The 16386-nt window shown below is 41.0% G+C and overlaps 1 protein-coding gene across 1 annotated transcript in view; it reads left to right on the top strand.

Moving 5' to 3' along the window:
- The window catches only part of PLB1 (phospholipase B1), an 88149-nt gene that overhangs the window by 34789 nt on the left and 36974 nt on the right, over window positions 1-16386 (top strand). Inside the window, exons 19-33 of the mRNA XM_062571308.1 lie at window positions 97-170; window positions 1578-1621; window positions 2427-2535; window positions 3507-3558; window positions 5481-5561; window positions 6722-6787; window positions 7492-7592; window positions 10281-10362; window positions 11121-11225; window positions 11856-11951; window positions 12489-12560; window positions 13248-13307; window positions 13696-13756; window positions 14475-14533; window positions 16281-16348. Of these exons, the coding sequence (XP_062427292.1) occupies window positions 97-170; window positions 1578-1621; window positions 2427-2535; window positions 3507-3558; window positions 5481-5561; window positions 6722-6787; window positions 7492-7592; window positions 10281-10362; window positions 11121-11225; window positions 11856-11951; window positions 12489-12560; window positions 13248-13307; window positions 13696-13756; window positions 14475-14533; window positions 16281-16348 (1130 nt within the window). The remainder of the gene's footprint in view (window positions 1-96; window positions 171-1577; window positions 1622-2426; window positions 2536-3506; window positions 3559-5480; window positions 5562-6721; window positions 6788-7491; window positions 7593-10280; window positions 10363-11120; window positions 11226-11855; window positions 11952-12488; window positions 12561-13247; window positions 13308-13695; window positions 13757-14474; window positions 14534-16280; window positions 16349-16386) is intronic.

Raw genomic sequence — 16386 nt, 5'->3', positions numbered from 1 at the left:
CCCTTTTAATTATTTTTGCTATGATCAGCTGGAGAGCAAAGTACTGTAGCAAGCCTTATTTTCTGAAGGTGAACTCTACTTCTCTTCTGCTTGTAGGCAGGCAATGGGGCAGGATCAAAACGCTACGACGTTCTGGATGTCCTCACTCAGTACCGGGGTATTTCTTGGAGGTGAGTCCCCAGAATTCTCTCCAACCAGAATCCCTTTGTTTTGTGGGGTGAAGATCCCAATTTTCTTGGTTTATGGTATACTTGCTTATTCTTGTAACAAATCCAGACTTGTGAGCCAGAGTGAGTTTGACTTTACCCTCTGCCTGGAGGCACCAGCTTGAGCCCTTACTCTTGATAAAGAAACCGTTGAAACTAGTGGCCATCTAGAGGCAGGTGTAGCATGACTGGCCCAGGCCTGGATAACTGGATGAAGTGGAGTCCATCTTAAGGTGGCTACTTTCTCCTCTTTCATCTTGGTAGCCATTGCAAAAAGGACTTCTAGTTCCCAGTGTAGCTGTACTACTTTCTCATTCAGTATTTCTGTTCCTGCCTTTTCTATAGCTTATCTGCTCTTCCAGGCATGGCCCGTGCTGCCCATCTGTCTTGCTGAGCTACAGGCAGCCTCCAGAATGGAGTCAGTTATGCTGCTGTTTTCTGCACGGTCCCTGGTTTCTTGACCCATTCTCAGTTTTACTTGCATCATGCACAACAGCTCATCAGTTATCAGTTAGTCGACTTATGCAGCATTTTATTAGGCAGGTCAAAAAGCCATACTGAAGACAGATAATTGTGTTCGTTTATTATTCTGCAACTCTATGATTTAACACTACGTTGTCAAGCTGATTTTTCTGCTCATTTCTTACTCATGTGAGACACTGCTGCTTTATAGAGGTTTAAACAGGCACTAGAATGCTTCAAACTATTCCATTTTAAATTAAAGAAATACTGTAGAGGTACATGTAGCTTTTTATATTTTGGTCTTTAATAGTATTCCACTGACATTTGTGGAAAAACAGTTATAATAGCATTACTTTATAATATGAGGAAGGATGAAGAACATTCAGATGGTGAATTTTGCCAGTTTAGTAGTATTCTTCCAATTGAGTGGGGTGAGGAAATAGGTGTTCAGTATGCTTATTCCTCTAAAATACCTACCTTTAGAACTTGTTGTTATGGATAGAATGGATCCATTTACTACAAATGGAAGTAATACAAATTTTAATAGGGATAACATTAGCAAAAATGATGGAAATTATTCTATTTTAAAAAATTATTTCTGCTACATTTAATATTTACTAAAGCACATGAGAGAATAGAGTAAGCAGTTAGTGTGCAAGGTTTTTAATATAATGATAATGATAGTCTCTAAGTTTGTGATCCCATTACTATGCACACAATGAGTTTGCTTTGACTTATTCTCTTTGATGATTGTTAAATAACATCTTGTCATTTGGATTCGGGGGAGTGTATATATAAGTGTATACATACAGAAACACCATAAGGGGGAGCTCTCTTGCTTATTCCATTACTTTAAGAAGTCCATCATATTTTTGAATATTTTTTTTCTTACCTATTTCCTTTTAACAGTGTTGGAGGAGATGAAAACATAAACACAGTCACAACACTAGCAAGTAAGTGCTGTTTTCTGTAAACTTGATAGATATGTGGAGCTGTCTATTAGTTTATAGAAAAGATGAGAAGGAAAACTTTCAAATTGCAGCATGGCATAACACATTGCTTTTTATTCAATGTTGAGTACTGAGCAGAAGCTGCTTAATGGCCAGACTTTAATTTGTTGTGCATGACTTTAACAATGTATCTTGAAATTTCTAGGGGTTTTGGTGGTTTCAGCATACTCGTGTTGGTTATAATTCTGCCTAAACTGAGGTAGATGAATCAAAAGATCTCAGATCATAGCCTGAAGAAACTATTTTGACTGTAAGGGAAAGTTGTTTTAGGTAGGATCAGAATCACATTACAAGAACAGATCTTATATGCTTTACAGGTTGGGGCATTATTGGATCTGAGGTGCTGTGAGGTTTGTTTGTAGCCTAAGATCTGGAAGGGAATCTAGGTCATTAAGGTTAGTATATCTGGGGAGATCAGACTAAAGGATTTGATTCCAAGCCCTCTGCAGTTGGTGTGACAACATGAGAGTCTCCTCCTGGGTGAAGGGTTGCTCAGCCTTGCTTACCAGGCAAAATGACATTGCTAGCCAAGATCATGTTCAGTCACAGGCTTAACAGGATTCATGCCATTGAGCAACCAGAAGGCAAGATAATAGTTGTAGCATGATGCATCTCCACCTTTAGTGTATATTAAGGTTTATTTTTGATAAGTGTCTGATAAAGATGGTCTTTTATTAAGGTCTAATCTTTCTAACGTCCTTTGTTACCTGCTGAAGCAAGCAACATTTCAGAATGCTCTTTTCTGCAGATATTCTTCGTGAGTTCAATCCTTCCTTGAGAGGGTATTCCACTGGCACTGGGAGGGAAACTACAAGTAATGCCGCCTTCAACCAAGCTGTGGCAGGCGATCGTGCAGAGTAAGAGGAAAATTCTTTTAACAGAAAGTTGACTTGTCTTTAAAATTCAGTTCCACCTGAGAATGGTCTTAACGCTGAACTTTGGCAGGAGTGCAGTAAGGCTGATGGGCATGCTTTTAGCCACCTTTAGCATAAAGGCTAAGAAATGCACTGGGGACTTCGTAGCTTTTCTAATCTTCGTCAAAAAAAAAAAAAAAAAAAAAAAAAAAAAAAAAAAAGACAGCAATGGTAATGCATTCTCTACTACCTTTTTCCAATAAGTTCAAGTACTTTACAAGGACTAATCAAAAAGATTCACATCCCTTTGGTGAGATAGAGAAAAATTATGCACATTTATAGGAGGGCTGTGAAGGATATTTGAAACTTGATATCAGTAGGACCAAGATTTCGTTTAGAGAAACTAAGACAGAGGAAATAGTAAATTGCCTGTGGTCAATCTGTGGTAAAGCTGGGAATTAACCAGAAACAGCTACGATGAGTCTTCAGTGAAATTCCTATTAACCCTTGGGATGTGTCCCTTGGGATCACATCTTACAAAACATACATTTGTGGCTTGATGTTGTGGAATAATGTTGATACATGCATGGATGCTTCACAGTGATACATATATTAATAGCATCAGTGTAATGGTGGGGAGGAGCAAGGTATACTTGTTCTGTTATAGCACAGTATATTTTTTACAGTAGTTTGTAAAAGTGCAGCTATGCAGCATTTGCAAAGTGGTCTAGTGCCTGCTGGATGCTAAATGTTTTTTCTCCTTTAACTTTTTTTTTTTTTTTTTAATCAATAGCTTAAATTGTAGCCTTCTTTCAGTAATAATGTCTATCATCCAGAAGACAACAATACCTAGAGATTCACAGGTTTTTTAGATGTTATTTGAAGGACACCCATACATCAGGTTTTCTCTTTTCCCTACTGTCTATACAGGATTCCTTAATTTTTATTTTTATTTTTATTTTTTTTATGTTTAGGGATGTCCCTGCGCAGGTTAGAAGACTGGTGGACCGGATGAAGAATGATACTGTGAGTTTAACATGTCCCCAATATCTTCAGGAGGATGAAGTTAAGTGGTGCTATAAGCTTCTAACAGTGCAACAGGCCAACAGTAGACGCCAAACCAAGCTGTGGGCCCTGCAGCGTGCAATGTAATAATTAATATTCCTTGGTGCAGAGAGTGCCTCAGCACACAATTAACTATAGCTTGTCTTAACTAGGTTTGTACAATCATGTGATAGTTATCTTGCTATGAAATCCAGCTAAGCGTAATCTTTCTTACCTCAAGGTAGCTGGTAAGCTCAGTGCCGTGGTCTCCCCTCCCAAGCCACCTCACCCTTTAAGACTACAGAACCTTTTGTCTGCTAGGATTTTACTGTGGCACCATTAATTACCTTGCAAGCACATATTTTTGCCAGCGGTGATGCTGAGGCCGGGCTTTTGGGCTTTTCAAACCGTAATCATATAGAGTGAACATGTGAAGTGAGGAAAGGACTTGTTTTCTTTAAAAACAATTTAGCGCCTTCTTTGCGAATTAGTCATCAGCTGATTTTTGACATACACATTTGTTGTTAGGAATAATTTGATTAATGGTCCGTAAAACATATATCAGGCTGAGGATTACTTACAGATTTTTCACCTCAACTACTGCCTCGAGTGTTTGCTATTTGTAATTTGACAAATATGCTATGCAATCAGTGACCTGAGTTACAAGATATTATTTTGACTTGCCAATTGTGCATTTGGAAAGCAGCCAAAAAATTTTGAAGTCAACTGTGTGCGTGTCCAAGATAAATACTGGGTGAAAACGTATTGGCAAAAATGTTTGCAGTACCTTCCTTTTCAGTGCACTTTTTTGTAAACAAGATTTCACTCTCATGGCTGTATCTGAAATGAGATTAAAAGGAGTAGCTGTTAACAACTAAGCAACTGGCTATTTTTCGTTCAAAGCTTCTAAGCAGTATTCTGTCATGCTTATTAGCTTGGAAACATCACATGGAAAAACAAGTGCAAATGCTTTTTTCTCTTGACTAATTAATGAGAAAAATGCTTATATTAGAGGTGATATATCTTTGATTTTAGAGCTTCTTTACCCTCTTTCTAAAGCACCTGTTCAGAGCAGGAGGAAAAGTCTCTCATCAGCCTTTTAATTTTCATAAGTAAGTTTTGAGACCAAACCACCTGACAGAGGTTTTGCCAGCTGGGATAGGATATATACAGTGTTGGAAGCTAGATGCTTGTAACTCACTTGAGGCTGATGTGCTGCTACTGCTTTTCCTCGTGGTGGTAGGCACTGACATTCAAGTGCTAAGATGCTGAGGACCACATCAGGTCTGTGGTACTAAGCATGTCTGACCCTTTCTTCACCGCTAAGAAGGCTTGTGTTTGCTGTGGTGTAATTACTATACATTAGCTGTCCCTTTGCAAAATTCTTCTAGAGAAAAGGTGCTATAATTTTTACCAGTATTGTTAGAGTTGAAACTGCCCGCCTCTTCTTTGCAGTTTGTCTCGCAATAAAACCAAAATATGTTGCCCTCCAGGGTTTCCCAGCAGGCAGCTGCATTATTTATTACACAATAAAACATATACCCCCTTTTTCTGCAATGAAGATAAATTACCAGAATTGCTAGAGGAGTTGGTCAACGTATACATAAGACATTACTAAAGAGGTGAACAGATGGAGCTTGAGCAATAGTTTTCTGAAGCCAACAGATTTGTGCGGTGCTATTGAAATTGTAAAGCAACAATTGTAAGTGTGTTTACATCATGGTGGTTTCGCCTCACAGTCATGACTGTAAATTCATTTTGTTGTGAATACACCTAGAAAACTACAGGCAGACCCCCAGAGAAATGTTAAATTTCTCTTTAGTATGTTGCCTGACCTTTTTTTTTCTTTTCTTTTCTCCCTTCACAACTTTCATTCTCTTTTGTGTGTGTGTGTGTGTATGCAGAGGATAAATTTTCAGACTGACTGGAAGGTTATAACACTCTTCATAGGAGGAAACGACCTATGCCAGTTCTGCAACGATCCAGTAAGTGCTGAGCCGCGTGCAGCGCGAGCGGGACGCAGGGTCTGCACGCGCTGCATTGCAGCACGTGAGAGGGCAGAAGGCAGCGGGGCAGGGGCCCTACAACAACGTAAGGTAGACTGCAGCTGTGCAGCTCCAGCCTGTAATTACTCGGTGACATTCAGGTCGTTCAACTTGCTGTTGTGATAAATGCAGAGATATCTTCAGAACCCCTGTAAACTACATAACTGTGGCTACTTTGTTTTGCTATTAACTAAGATAACTTTCTGTTGATCCAACTGCTTTAGCACCTGTAGATAAAAGAGACTGTCAAGGTTTTGCCCTCTTCCTTGGCCCCGTGCACGCTCATACATCTAGCGTCTCGCTTAGTGTGCTGTTACCAGCTTCAGTGCTACGGGGTGGTTTGGCCAGCAGGTCATGCTGATGCAATTAAACCTTCACGTAACCTTCGTTCTGTGTGATTATAGAGGAGATGGAGTGCTATGGTGGACTTCTCGCAGTGATGAGACCTCACTGTTTTATCTCCCAACAAGTGACAAAGCACATGCTTTCCATTCTACATGGTTAATTTTGGATAAGGGGAAAAACACCAAAGCAGCACGTTGAAATGGTTCTAAAACATGAATGAGTCAAATTAACCATTCTTACCTTCTGCTCCTGACTGGGGCAAAAAATGGCGATTGCACGTAAAGCTAAATGGCAGGGGGATGTCATGCCTGCATTCAAAGATCAGAATGATGCTTCCTTTATGCTACCCATAGTGCCAACCCCAATGCTCCTGGCGAGCTGGGACTTAGGTAATAAGGGATCCAAACTCTTTAGCTTTATGGAGTAGAGGCTCCATAGGCCAGTGGGGCTCACAAGGAACTTCTGCATGGAATTAAATCAAGGAGAGTTAAGGCTGAAGGTGTGTGTGGGGGAAGACAATTTTAACATGGAAGCCTGTTTGGCTGTGGAGTGTGTTCTTTGCTCCTCGTGTGAAGAAATAAAATTCCCATTTTATTGAACTGAAAAGCAGAGACATGCCCGTTGCACTTAGGACAGTGTTACTCTTGCCCCAAGAGCTGGAAGTGCAAAAGCTGCAGTGAGAGACTCCAGCTAGCTGCTGCTGTGCCTGCTCAAATAAACCGACTGACAGAAATTCAACCCTCTTGTTTCAACAGGTACGCTATTCTCCTGAAAACTACACCTATAATATACAAACAGCTTTGGACATGCTTCACAGAGAGGTAAAATAAACTTTTCTAGTAATGTGGGAGTGGGGATCACGTTCTGCTTATAAAGCAGTTGGTGATTGATTGAGAATTTAGTTCCTCGCGCTCATCTGTGCAGCACGGCTGTATACAGAGGTGTCTGCACACAGAACAATCTCTGCGAGAGACAGGATTGGAAGAAGTGTGTTACAGAGAGAGTAAGGATGTGCTGAATTCTAGCTGATGTGCTGCAGACAAATGGCGTAAAAAATACGGTAACAGGTTTTGAGCAAGCATATGGTATTCAAGAGCTAGAAAATGCATTGCTCCTTCATTACACTGCAAAGTAACACTTCACTGATCATTAAGAGTGAGATCCTGATGCTCCAGATGAGGGTGAAGTTGATGGTGAGACCGCTCAGAGTCAGCAAGTTTGAGCCATTGAGCGAAACACCTATAACAACAGGTTGGGATCTTTTTGAAATCATCATTTTTTTTAAATGACTGGCCAATATTTAAAATTAAAAGAACTATCCCACATAGGCAGGGGCTGTAATTTAACCCCACACAGTTAAAATACTAAGTATTACTTCCAGTGCCTCTATTATAAATAGCAAGCTGTTTCAGTCAGCAGGCCTGTTATATCGGCAGCAACCTGAAGCCTGCTGTGGCAGTGTAAGGGCAAAGACGGTGCTTGGTGCTCCCCATGCCAGCTCTGGGTTTGCTTTTTCTCTTGGCAGGTTCCACGGGCATTTGTGAATCTGGTGACAATGCTTTCTATGGCAAGCCTCCAGGATCTGTATACAGACAAAAGCATTAGCTGCCCAAGGCTGATCATGAGGTTCGAAGATGATCTATGTTACAGCTCTCTGTTGCACACAAAAAGCTGCAAGGTTGTCTTGGGAAACTTGCTCTTTCAAGGGAAAAGGTTCTAGCGTTTCAGATCACTGAACACCTTCCTGTGTGTGTGTGTGTATCCACATGTTAATTTTAAAATAGAGATGGGTATTTCTAAACATGCTTTCATTGTCTCTGTATCTGTGAGTCCTGCTGCTATCACTTCTTGTGGAGCTGCCATTTTAATGACTAATCAGTCATCCTGCAAGAGCTCAACCCAAGCAGAGGGAGCTCAGTTGTGAACTTCTGGGGCAAAAACAGCAGAGATTCAGACGCAGAATTTTAATTGATTATATTAATCTAGTTTTATTTGCAAATTTACCTTTCTGGAACCTTAAAACTCTCCCTCTTGCTTCTGTAGTTCCTGATCTCTGTAATCTCCTTGCTGGTTATTAGTTGTACTGTTAATTAGTCTCAAGTAGACATCTGGGGTGCTTCATTGTGCTGCCTTATGCTCCTCAGCTTCGAAGATCAGCACGAATGCCTCGCTGAGGTGGCAGGACCTGGGGAGCAAAGGTGTTGTGTAGAGCGTGAGCTGCACTAGGCAATCACACCAGCCCTGCACAAACTCCTTCCTTCCTGGCTGCGGGCAAGAGAGGAGAGAAGAAAGGAATGGGAGATGGGAAGGAAGAGAGGACTAGGGTCCAAACCCGAGCAAACCAGGCAGTCGCCTCAGGCGACAAATTACAAGCACTGGTAAAACAACCTCAGCTCTGCTGCCAGCTTTGCTCGTGTGATGCCCTGTAGAACAGGGAGCTGCTGATGCTGTGACTGAGTGTGGTTAACTTGTGCGGGCTTGTAGCCATTGCTAGGATGGCTTCTCCCCAAGGTCCTGGTAAAAGCAGCTTCTCTCCCCCACCCCCCAGATGTGCTCCTGACAGGATTTTTTTAGTTTCAGAAAAGCAAAAACTCCATTTTCCCAGCCAAATAGGGGAGACAATGTTTTCTGAATGTGGACAGCCACTGTTCCTACTAATATTTGGGCTGAGAGGCTTGTATCTGATATTGGGCAGCACTGACTGTAATGGTTAGCTTGGAGGCTAGAGTTATAGAAGAACTACAGGGTCTCCCGTACCCAGCTGCCTCACTAAGACATCTGCTTTGCAGCCATCTGGATGGGTCCCATCAGCCACAAGGGACTCTGCAGGCTGCCAGCACCTGGCTGGGCTAGTGAGGACACCTGAAGGGTCTCGCAGAAGAAGGTGGAACATACAGGAGGAACCTAGATGCAAATCTCTTGCTGTGATTTAAGGGCTCTATGGTGACTGTCAATGGCAAATTAGCTCCTAAACTCTGAGTGCTGGTGCTTCATATATCCTGTTGTAATTTTTGTTCAACTAAGGCTACTGGCTAGAGTGCATACATATTTCAAGATTCTAGTACTCGCACAAGGATATAGTTAGTGGAGCCTGCAGGATTAGATTATCTTGAGATACACGTAACCTTCCCCCATTGTTTCAAGTGTCGTGCTGAATTTAACATGTTCCTGTCTGGCAGCAAGCCAAGTTTACAGGGCACTAAGCAGACCCTATGTGGAACAAAAAATGCCATGGAGTTGGTTTGAAGAAGAGCCTGAAGGAGGCTTTTGTTCCTGCAAGCTTGTCTCTTCCCTCCACCCCAAGCATAACCGATAACCTAAAAAGAATTGTTTCCACTAATTTTGCCTTGCTTATGTTACGGAAATACTTCCAAAAATACTACTTAGCATTGTATTATCTTTCATATAGATATCCTACAGAAGTAAATTATGTTTTTTGTTGTTGTTATTGGTTACTCTCCATTAAGCCTTGTCAGTTTGGAGGTAGGAATATGCATATTCTTGATACATAACTACACCACTATAGGAGGTATTTTTCTAATAGTTCCCTCAGTGATGCTTTACTATGATCACGACAGGATTTTTTTTTTTAAAAAATATTAGTTTCTCATTTGGGTTCCTCAAGTGAAAATGAAATATGTCCAAGATGACAGAACAACAGAAGAAAATAAATCATATACTAGAAGGATCAAAATTGCAGGGAATGTTAAAGGTAGCTTCATGGAAAGGTACGTTCGTGGAAACTTAGAATAGCTCAGGTTGCAAGGGATATCTGAGGTCATCTCCTCCCAAACGCCCATGCACAGCAAGGCCAGCTTCAAAGGTAAAGCAGATTGCTCCAGGCTTTGTCCAGTCAAGTTTTGAATCTCTCTAAGGATAGAGATTCTCCAGTATCTCTCTCCAGGCACCAGGGCACCAACCTCAGTATGAAACTCACTGCAGCTTGTGACCATCACAGCAGATTAGAACAAATTTGTGGAAACTCCATCCTTAGGTGTGTTTCTGTAATTCTACTGAAGCAAATCATGTTGCACAGGTGCACTTATGGATAGTTTTCTTTGTCTGTAACCTTTTTCTTATTTTAGATTCCTGATTTTATCCCTAATAAGTATGTGTTTCTGCTCAAGAATTGGGGATACGTAGAAATTCAAAGATGGGAGTTAATGTTATCATTGAGTAGTCCTTCAGAAAAATCTCCCTTCAGAGAAGCTTTTTAATCTGCAGCTTTTCAGCCAGTGAAAAGGGAAAGGAAAAAAAAAAAAAAAAAAAAAAAAAAAGGACAAGCAGATTTCAGCACATTGTTTCATTCTGCAGGTCTTTATGCCCTTGTGTACTAAACTATGATGCCAGTTCCAATGAATTCCAGACGATGGTCTCCTTTAATAAAAAGTATCAGGTAAGACAAATGGAATTTTTGAAAGATTAAATATAGTCCTTCTGTTCTTCCCTAGAAATAGTCTCTTTTTGTTCTGCTGGGAATAATAAACAGACAGTTTTATCAATGATACCGGGGTCTACTGGAAATGACTTGATCAAGAGACTGCTGAGGGGGTATTTGGAGTTGGAAGACAGTTTCTGTTCACTTTAATGGCATTTTGCAGTAGTGATTAAAGAAAAGGGCAGGGGAGAGGGAAAGATGGGCGTAGGCTATTGGGTAATTGCACTGCTCAAGATCTTTACAACTCTTATTCAATAAAATAACAAAGCAGATAAGGAACAATTTGTTGAAGAACCATAGAAAGTAGAGTATGTCAGGGAACCAGCATTTTTTTGACAACTGATCTTGTTGGAAATCAGATTAAGTCAAAGAATGTGATAACTCAAGAATGAACCTCAAGAATGGGATGTCAGCCAAAGAAAACACTTCTGTGGTTCTGGAAGAACTTCTTTTGGTAGAAAAATCTAATTAACAAGCAGGGCCTTGCCTATGCTGGGTAACAATCCATAAGCTGCCTTTTTGCAAAGAAATCTGAAATGAGTGTCTCGAACCTGTGCATTTGCTGCCTGGCAGAGGCTGAAAGTCAGAGTCACCACTGGGTTTCTGCAGTAGGGGGAAATCCCTGGATGAGTTGCAAGTTACTGAGTGCCCCAGTGATCTGACTGAATGTGAGAGAAGGAACAGTGACATTTTTTTTTTCCTTTTCCCCCTCTTAGGAGAGAACTCGCCAATTAGTGGAGAGTGGAAGGTATGACACTAAGGAAGACTTCACCGTAGTTTTGCAGCCATTTATGATGAATGTGAATGTGCCAAAGACACAGGTAACAACAGCAAAACTACATTAAATCCTAGTGCCATTCCTCTGACTTCTCAGGATTGCCTTGGCTGTAAATGTGATCAGCATTATTCTAGGTTAATACTTACTGTATTCAGTAGAGCTATGATCTGAAATTTCAAAAAACATTTATGGTACAGCCTGCAGAAAATGGGAAATAGGAACATAGGCCTTGGAGACACTGTCCAGGGTGTGGAAGGCATTCCCCTGCAGTAGATATTTACTTCAAAGTGTTCACCAGGGAACACTCACCTTGCACGGCCTACACATCCCAAAGTCCCTTCCAGTATTTTGGCAAATAAAGTCTTTTAGTATGAAAACACAAATGCAACAAAAAAACCTATAATGTATGAATGTCAGGGGACATCAAGGATATGATCAATGTCTGTGCCCAGATATTCAGTACACAGAATCAGAGTTGTCCATATTCTTTATGACTCTGGAAATCATATATTAAAGAGCTTTAAAGGGCTTCTCAGCTCCAAGTTACTAGTGCTCTCTGGCCAATGTAGTTCTTCTGGTCTCTAAGGCCTTTGTAGCTAGTTGGTTCAAAGTCAACTGGGATATTGCACTGAAAAAAAAGAAGAGATAATGCAACCCTTGTTTCATCCTCTAGGAGGGGTTGCCTGACAGTTCATATTTTGCCCCTGACTGTTTCCACTTCAGCCAGAAAACTCATTCCCAGGCTGCGCGTGCTTTGTGGAACAATATGGTAAGATTTTAAAGGTTATATTGGTTTCTCCTTGTCTTCTCTGTCTTGCCGTTAGCAGTAAAAAGCCTAGGAAATCACTATGTAGATAGCCCTATCTTTTCTGAACTGATAGTTGTGTTTATAAATGAAACTTTGTAAACTGATAGTTGTGATTACAAAGGAAAAGAGGGCTCATCTGAAGGAAAGTCACTTGAATTATTAAACCACCCATATCAGAATAGTGCAGCCCAGGGCATGTTAAGGCTATGAGTGTTGGACTTCTCTCAGGAGATAATGCATACCTGACATTTTGATTAGTATACCACATTCCTGACGTATTGTGGGAATAGGATAGGGGCTGTTTAGTATGCCAAAACACTTTTCAAGATAAGATCTTGGGACAGCAGGTCCCAATGGGCGGTCAGAGCGTAGGGAGGGCATGGCAATCTTCTTGCAGTGCTGTAGTGATGATTTTCAGTGGTTGGTAAAACAGTTACCTCTGCTCTCTGATATTCATTTGCTTTTCTTCTGCGTTCCCTCCACCTATTTTTTCCACAGCTGGAACCTGTCGGGCAGAAGACAGATAATCAGAAATTAGAAAATGAAATTGTTCTCAAATGTCCAAGTGAGGTAAATTACAAGGGTATCTGTGTGTGTTATGTGTGGTGCTGCTGGGGACGGCTGGGAGTCTGGGAGAACTTTTACCAACAGCTTGGAGTGCCATCTCCAAGAGGGGTCTTGATCTCTCCCCTGCATACTTGGTGCCACTACCCCCTGCAGCAGTTTAAGCACCCTCCCCACGAACCACGAGATGGAGGGCAGAGCCCCTCGTAGGAATAAACTCCCTTACAGCCATGCATGGGTTGGCAGAAACATGAGGGCAGGGTGTTCAGCCTACCTTGTCAGATCATCTAGAGTTCAGTATCCTCACTGGACGAAACGGCCTCAGTGAGGGGAAACAGAGCAGCGCTGGCTCCTTTGCAGGCATCAGTCAGCACCGCTCTGCAGAGGTCAGGGGAACTGTCCTGCCTGGCACAGGCGCAGTCAGCCTGGGCAGGGCCTTCAACAACAGTCCTACGGTAACTGCACACACCAGGGTCTTGAGAATCTTCTGTAAATTCTGGCTATGTAAAAACAGTACCTCAGGTTTACACTAATATGGATTGTTAAAAGTCTTTTTATTTTTTTGATATCTGGGTTTTGTTTTCGTTGTGCTGTTGATCATCTACAGACACTTGAGAACTGAAGCTTGGGAAACAGAAATCTCTGCTTATTCTTGTGAAGCTTTGCATTGACTCAGATTGCCTTGTTTTGTAGGCTGAGCCATTCCTGAGGACATATAAGAACAGTAATTATGCATACCCTTACCAAACTCTGGTAAGTGTCAACGCCACCATCACATTTGCGTGTGTTCCTGTGTGGTAACCACAAGAGTTATGCTTTGCATGACAGATGAAATTGGTCTTTGGCCAGAGGGGTTTGGGAGGTGGAGGAGGAAAGTATTTCTTGAGTGAGGTAAAATGCATCCAGAAAGACCTGTAAGAGCACATGCTCGGACAGCACAGTTATCGGCACAGGATGCTACTCTAATCTGATTAATACTGAATATGACTATTGAATCGCACAACTAAGATCTGTTTGATTAATTATACGCTAAACAGGCTTTGGTTTATTCACTTGGCCTCTGTTATGAGGATAACTAATTGCTACTATTTCCTAGCCAAATGCTCTTCAGTTTTCTTTTGGCTCTCCTTCTTCTCTTTAGAGTTATGGAAGCCAGCTGCTGTGTGAGGACAGGACTCCCTCCTCCTCTTCTGCAGCTTCAGGTAGTCTTACTTGTTTTGTCTAGAGATTGAAATACTTTTACCTATCTTTTCAGAATGGTTTTTGGTTTTGCTGAAATGACTGCTGGACTGTGAAAAATGCTACTCAGCAAAGATGTCACTTTTCCAGCAGCAGGTTAATGAGTACAATGCCAAACAATCCCACAAGTTAGCATTCTGACCAGTCAAGCTCCTCTTGGCTCACCAACAGTGGAGAACTTCAAAATATCTCATGAGAAAATCCAAACTTGAATGCTGACATAGCCTATAAATGTTATCACCTACATTTGTGGGACAGGGACTGGAAGTCCAGCCTCTAGCATGTTAGTCTGGGACACGGCAGTATTCATTTTTTTTCAGTGAACGTCACGTTACTGTCTCTTTAGTCCTTCTCTGCCTTTTTACATTTAGTATGCTTTGTCTAATACTGTGTTTTCACCCTCACCTTGGTGCTCGATATTGATTACAATGTATTGTTATTTTCTACTTGCTCTTCTGTTTTTCTAGTGGCAATGTTAGCCATATTAAAAAGCTAATGCACACATACTGCTGCTACAACCATGTAAGATGAGCTGGAAGAGCTGCTATTTCATCGTCTGGGTACTGCAAAAACAATGTGGCTGAGCATCAGAATATACAATGACACATTTCACCTATAAAGTGGTGAAAAAGCATATTTCCTTCCTTTGCAGGTTCAGTTGCATTTTTTTTCTTTCTACAGTGCATTCCCTAAAGCCAGCTGATGTGAAAATTATAGCAGCCCTTGGAGACTCTTTAACGGTAAGAAGATGGTGTTTTTGCTGTATTCTTGGTAAAAACTGCAAGCATGCAACTACCCTGGTGGAGGGGAGATAGCTGTTGTGCCTGGAAGTAAAGATCCATTCATTCATGGGCAGTCATAGAGCTGGTAGCTAGAACAAGAAGGAGGATATCAGTTCTCCAGCACTCTCTTCCCCCACACACATGTTCACATGCTTTCGAACACAAACAAGTCATTTAAGGAGGTGTTTTAAATGGTTTCTTGAATAGGGAACAGAAGAGATCAAATGATTTTGAAAGTAATGGAACTTAGCATCAGCTTTAAGTTGATGTGTGTTTCAAAGTTTTCTTCTGAATAAGAAAGAACTACTGAACCTGTCCTTTTGCCTCAGTTCTTTCAGGAACAGAGTGTGACTGAAAGATGTTGGATAATGAGATATGAATCTACAAGGGAGAGAGTCCTTTGGCTTCACCCATTTCAGAAAATATTCAGTCTCTTTATTGTGCCTGTTTTAAGTCATAGACAGTTTCTTTCTAAGATGTGATTCTCACTGAGGATGACTGTTTGATAGGCTAGAAGGAATTTGTATCAAAATCCAGACATCCTAAATTCTGATTACGTCTTTCTGCCTGATGTTTTCCTATTGGCCAAAGCCTCTGAAATCCTACAGCCAGCCCATAGGAAAAGTTGACCAGGAAGACACAGGCGGAGTTTAGGTTCTCTGAGTCTCAGCCTGAGTAACAAAGACATTGTGTGTAAAAACTGTGAAGACTTTACAACTGTCTGGCAGGCATGACATTGAAACTCCTACACACAAGAGGCTACTGAAATAAATAAAAGTATTTGAATGCAAATCTGCAATATTGACAAAGACAAGATGATAGTCAGTATCTAGCTGCAGTTGCCCTATGATAATAACCAGGACCCTGCAGATGTTTCTGCTTCTAAGTATAGCCTGTAGGAAATGAGAGTAAAATCTGTTTTCATATAAACAGGGTTTGTGCATACCTGTCTCAGAGCTGCACTTGGCCAACGCACAGATATTTTGAACTCCAGTCTTTTTTTAATTTGACAAAGCTCATACGTAGGAAAAAATGTGGTATTCTTTAATCTAAAGCAGCAATGGACAGTCTACCTGATATTGTGCTGTTCTGCAGTACTACCTGGTACTCAAATTTAATATGACGCTATAGTATTACTGTGGGTAAATTCTCTGCTTTTGAGTTCTGGTGGTTTTTAAAGAGGGATGTAGTTGTCAGTTTGCCCCATTGTTCAGTGCAAGTATAGAGAGTGCTTCCCTCCTTGCTGTAATACTATTATAAATTTCTCTGTGTAGCACAATACTTCTCAAAACCATGTAATGTTATTACAGGTCTTATTGTTTCTGAGATACCTGTTTTTCTGGTCGGTATTGGATTCATATAGTGTTGCCTATCTCTAGCCTGAAATTTTTATGGGTTTGTTTGAGATGTTTTCATCATTCATGAGTAATGCAGCTATAAATGTTATTCACCTCATCTAGAGCCATGTGAAGAAAGCCTTCATTCCACTTCTCCATCATATATCTTGTGTGTCATGTACAACACAACACTTGTGAATAGTCATGAAAGGAACTGATGCATTTTCAGAAGGAAGTTTGGGGAAAAGCCAGATGCCCTCTAAAGCTTTGGAACAGACCCATTCAAAAATAAATAAAATGATTATGTATTACTATTGTATTAGTAACTGTGCTTTGCTTTCACTCGGTTAATGAAAACTAATGTCCAGGCTGGTACGGGAATTGCCTCAGATAATCTCATGGATTTGAGCACTGAATACCGAGGACTGTCTTGGAGGTAAGTCTTCATCCAGGGTGATGAGGAGATACAAGTCT

The sequence above is a fragment of the Rhea pennata genome, chromosome 3 (assembly GCF_028389875.1).
Source record: "Rhea pennata isolate bPtePen1 chromosome 3, bPtePen1.pri, whole genome shotgun sequence".
Lineage (NCBI taxonomy): Eukaryota > Metazoa > Chordata > Aves > Rheiformes > Rheidae > Rhea > Rhea pennata.
Note: the sequence above shows the minus strand (reverse complement) of the source record. Positions and strands in the feature narration are given on the sequence as shown.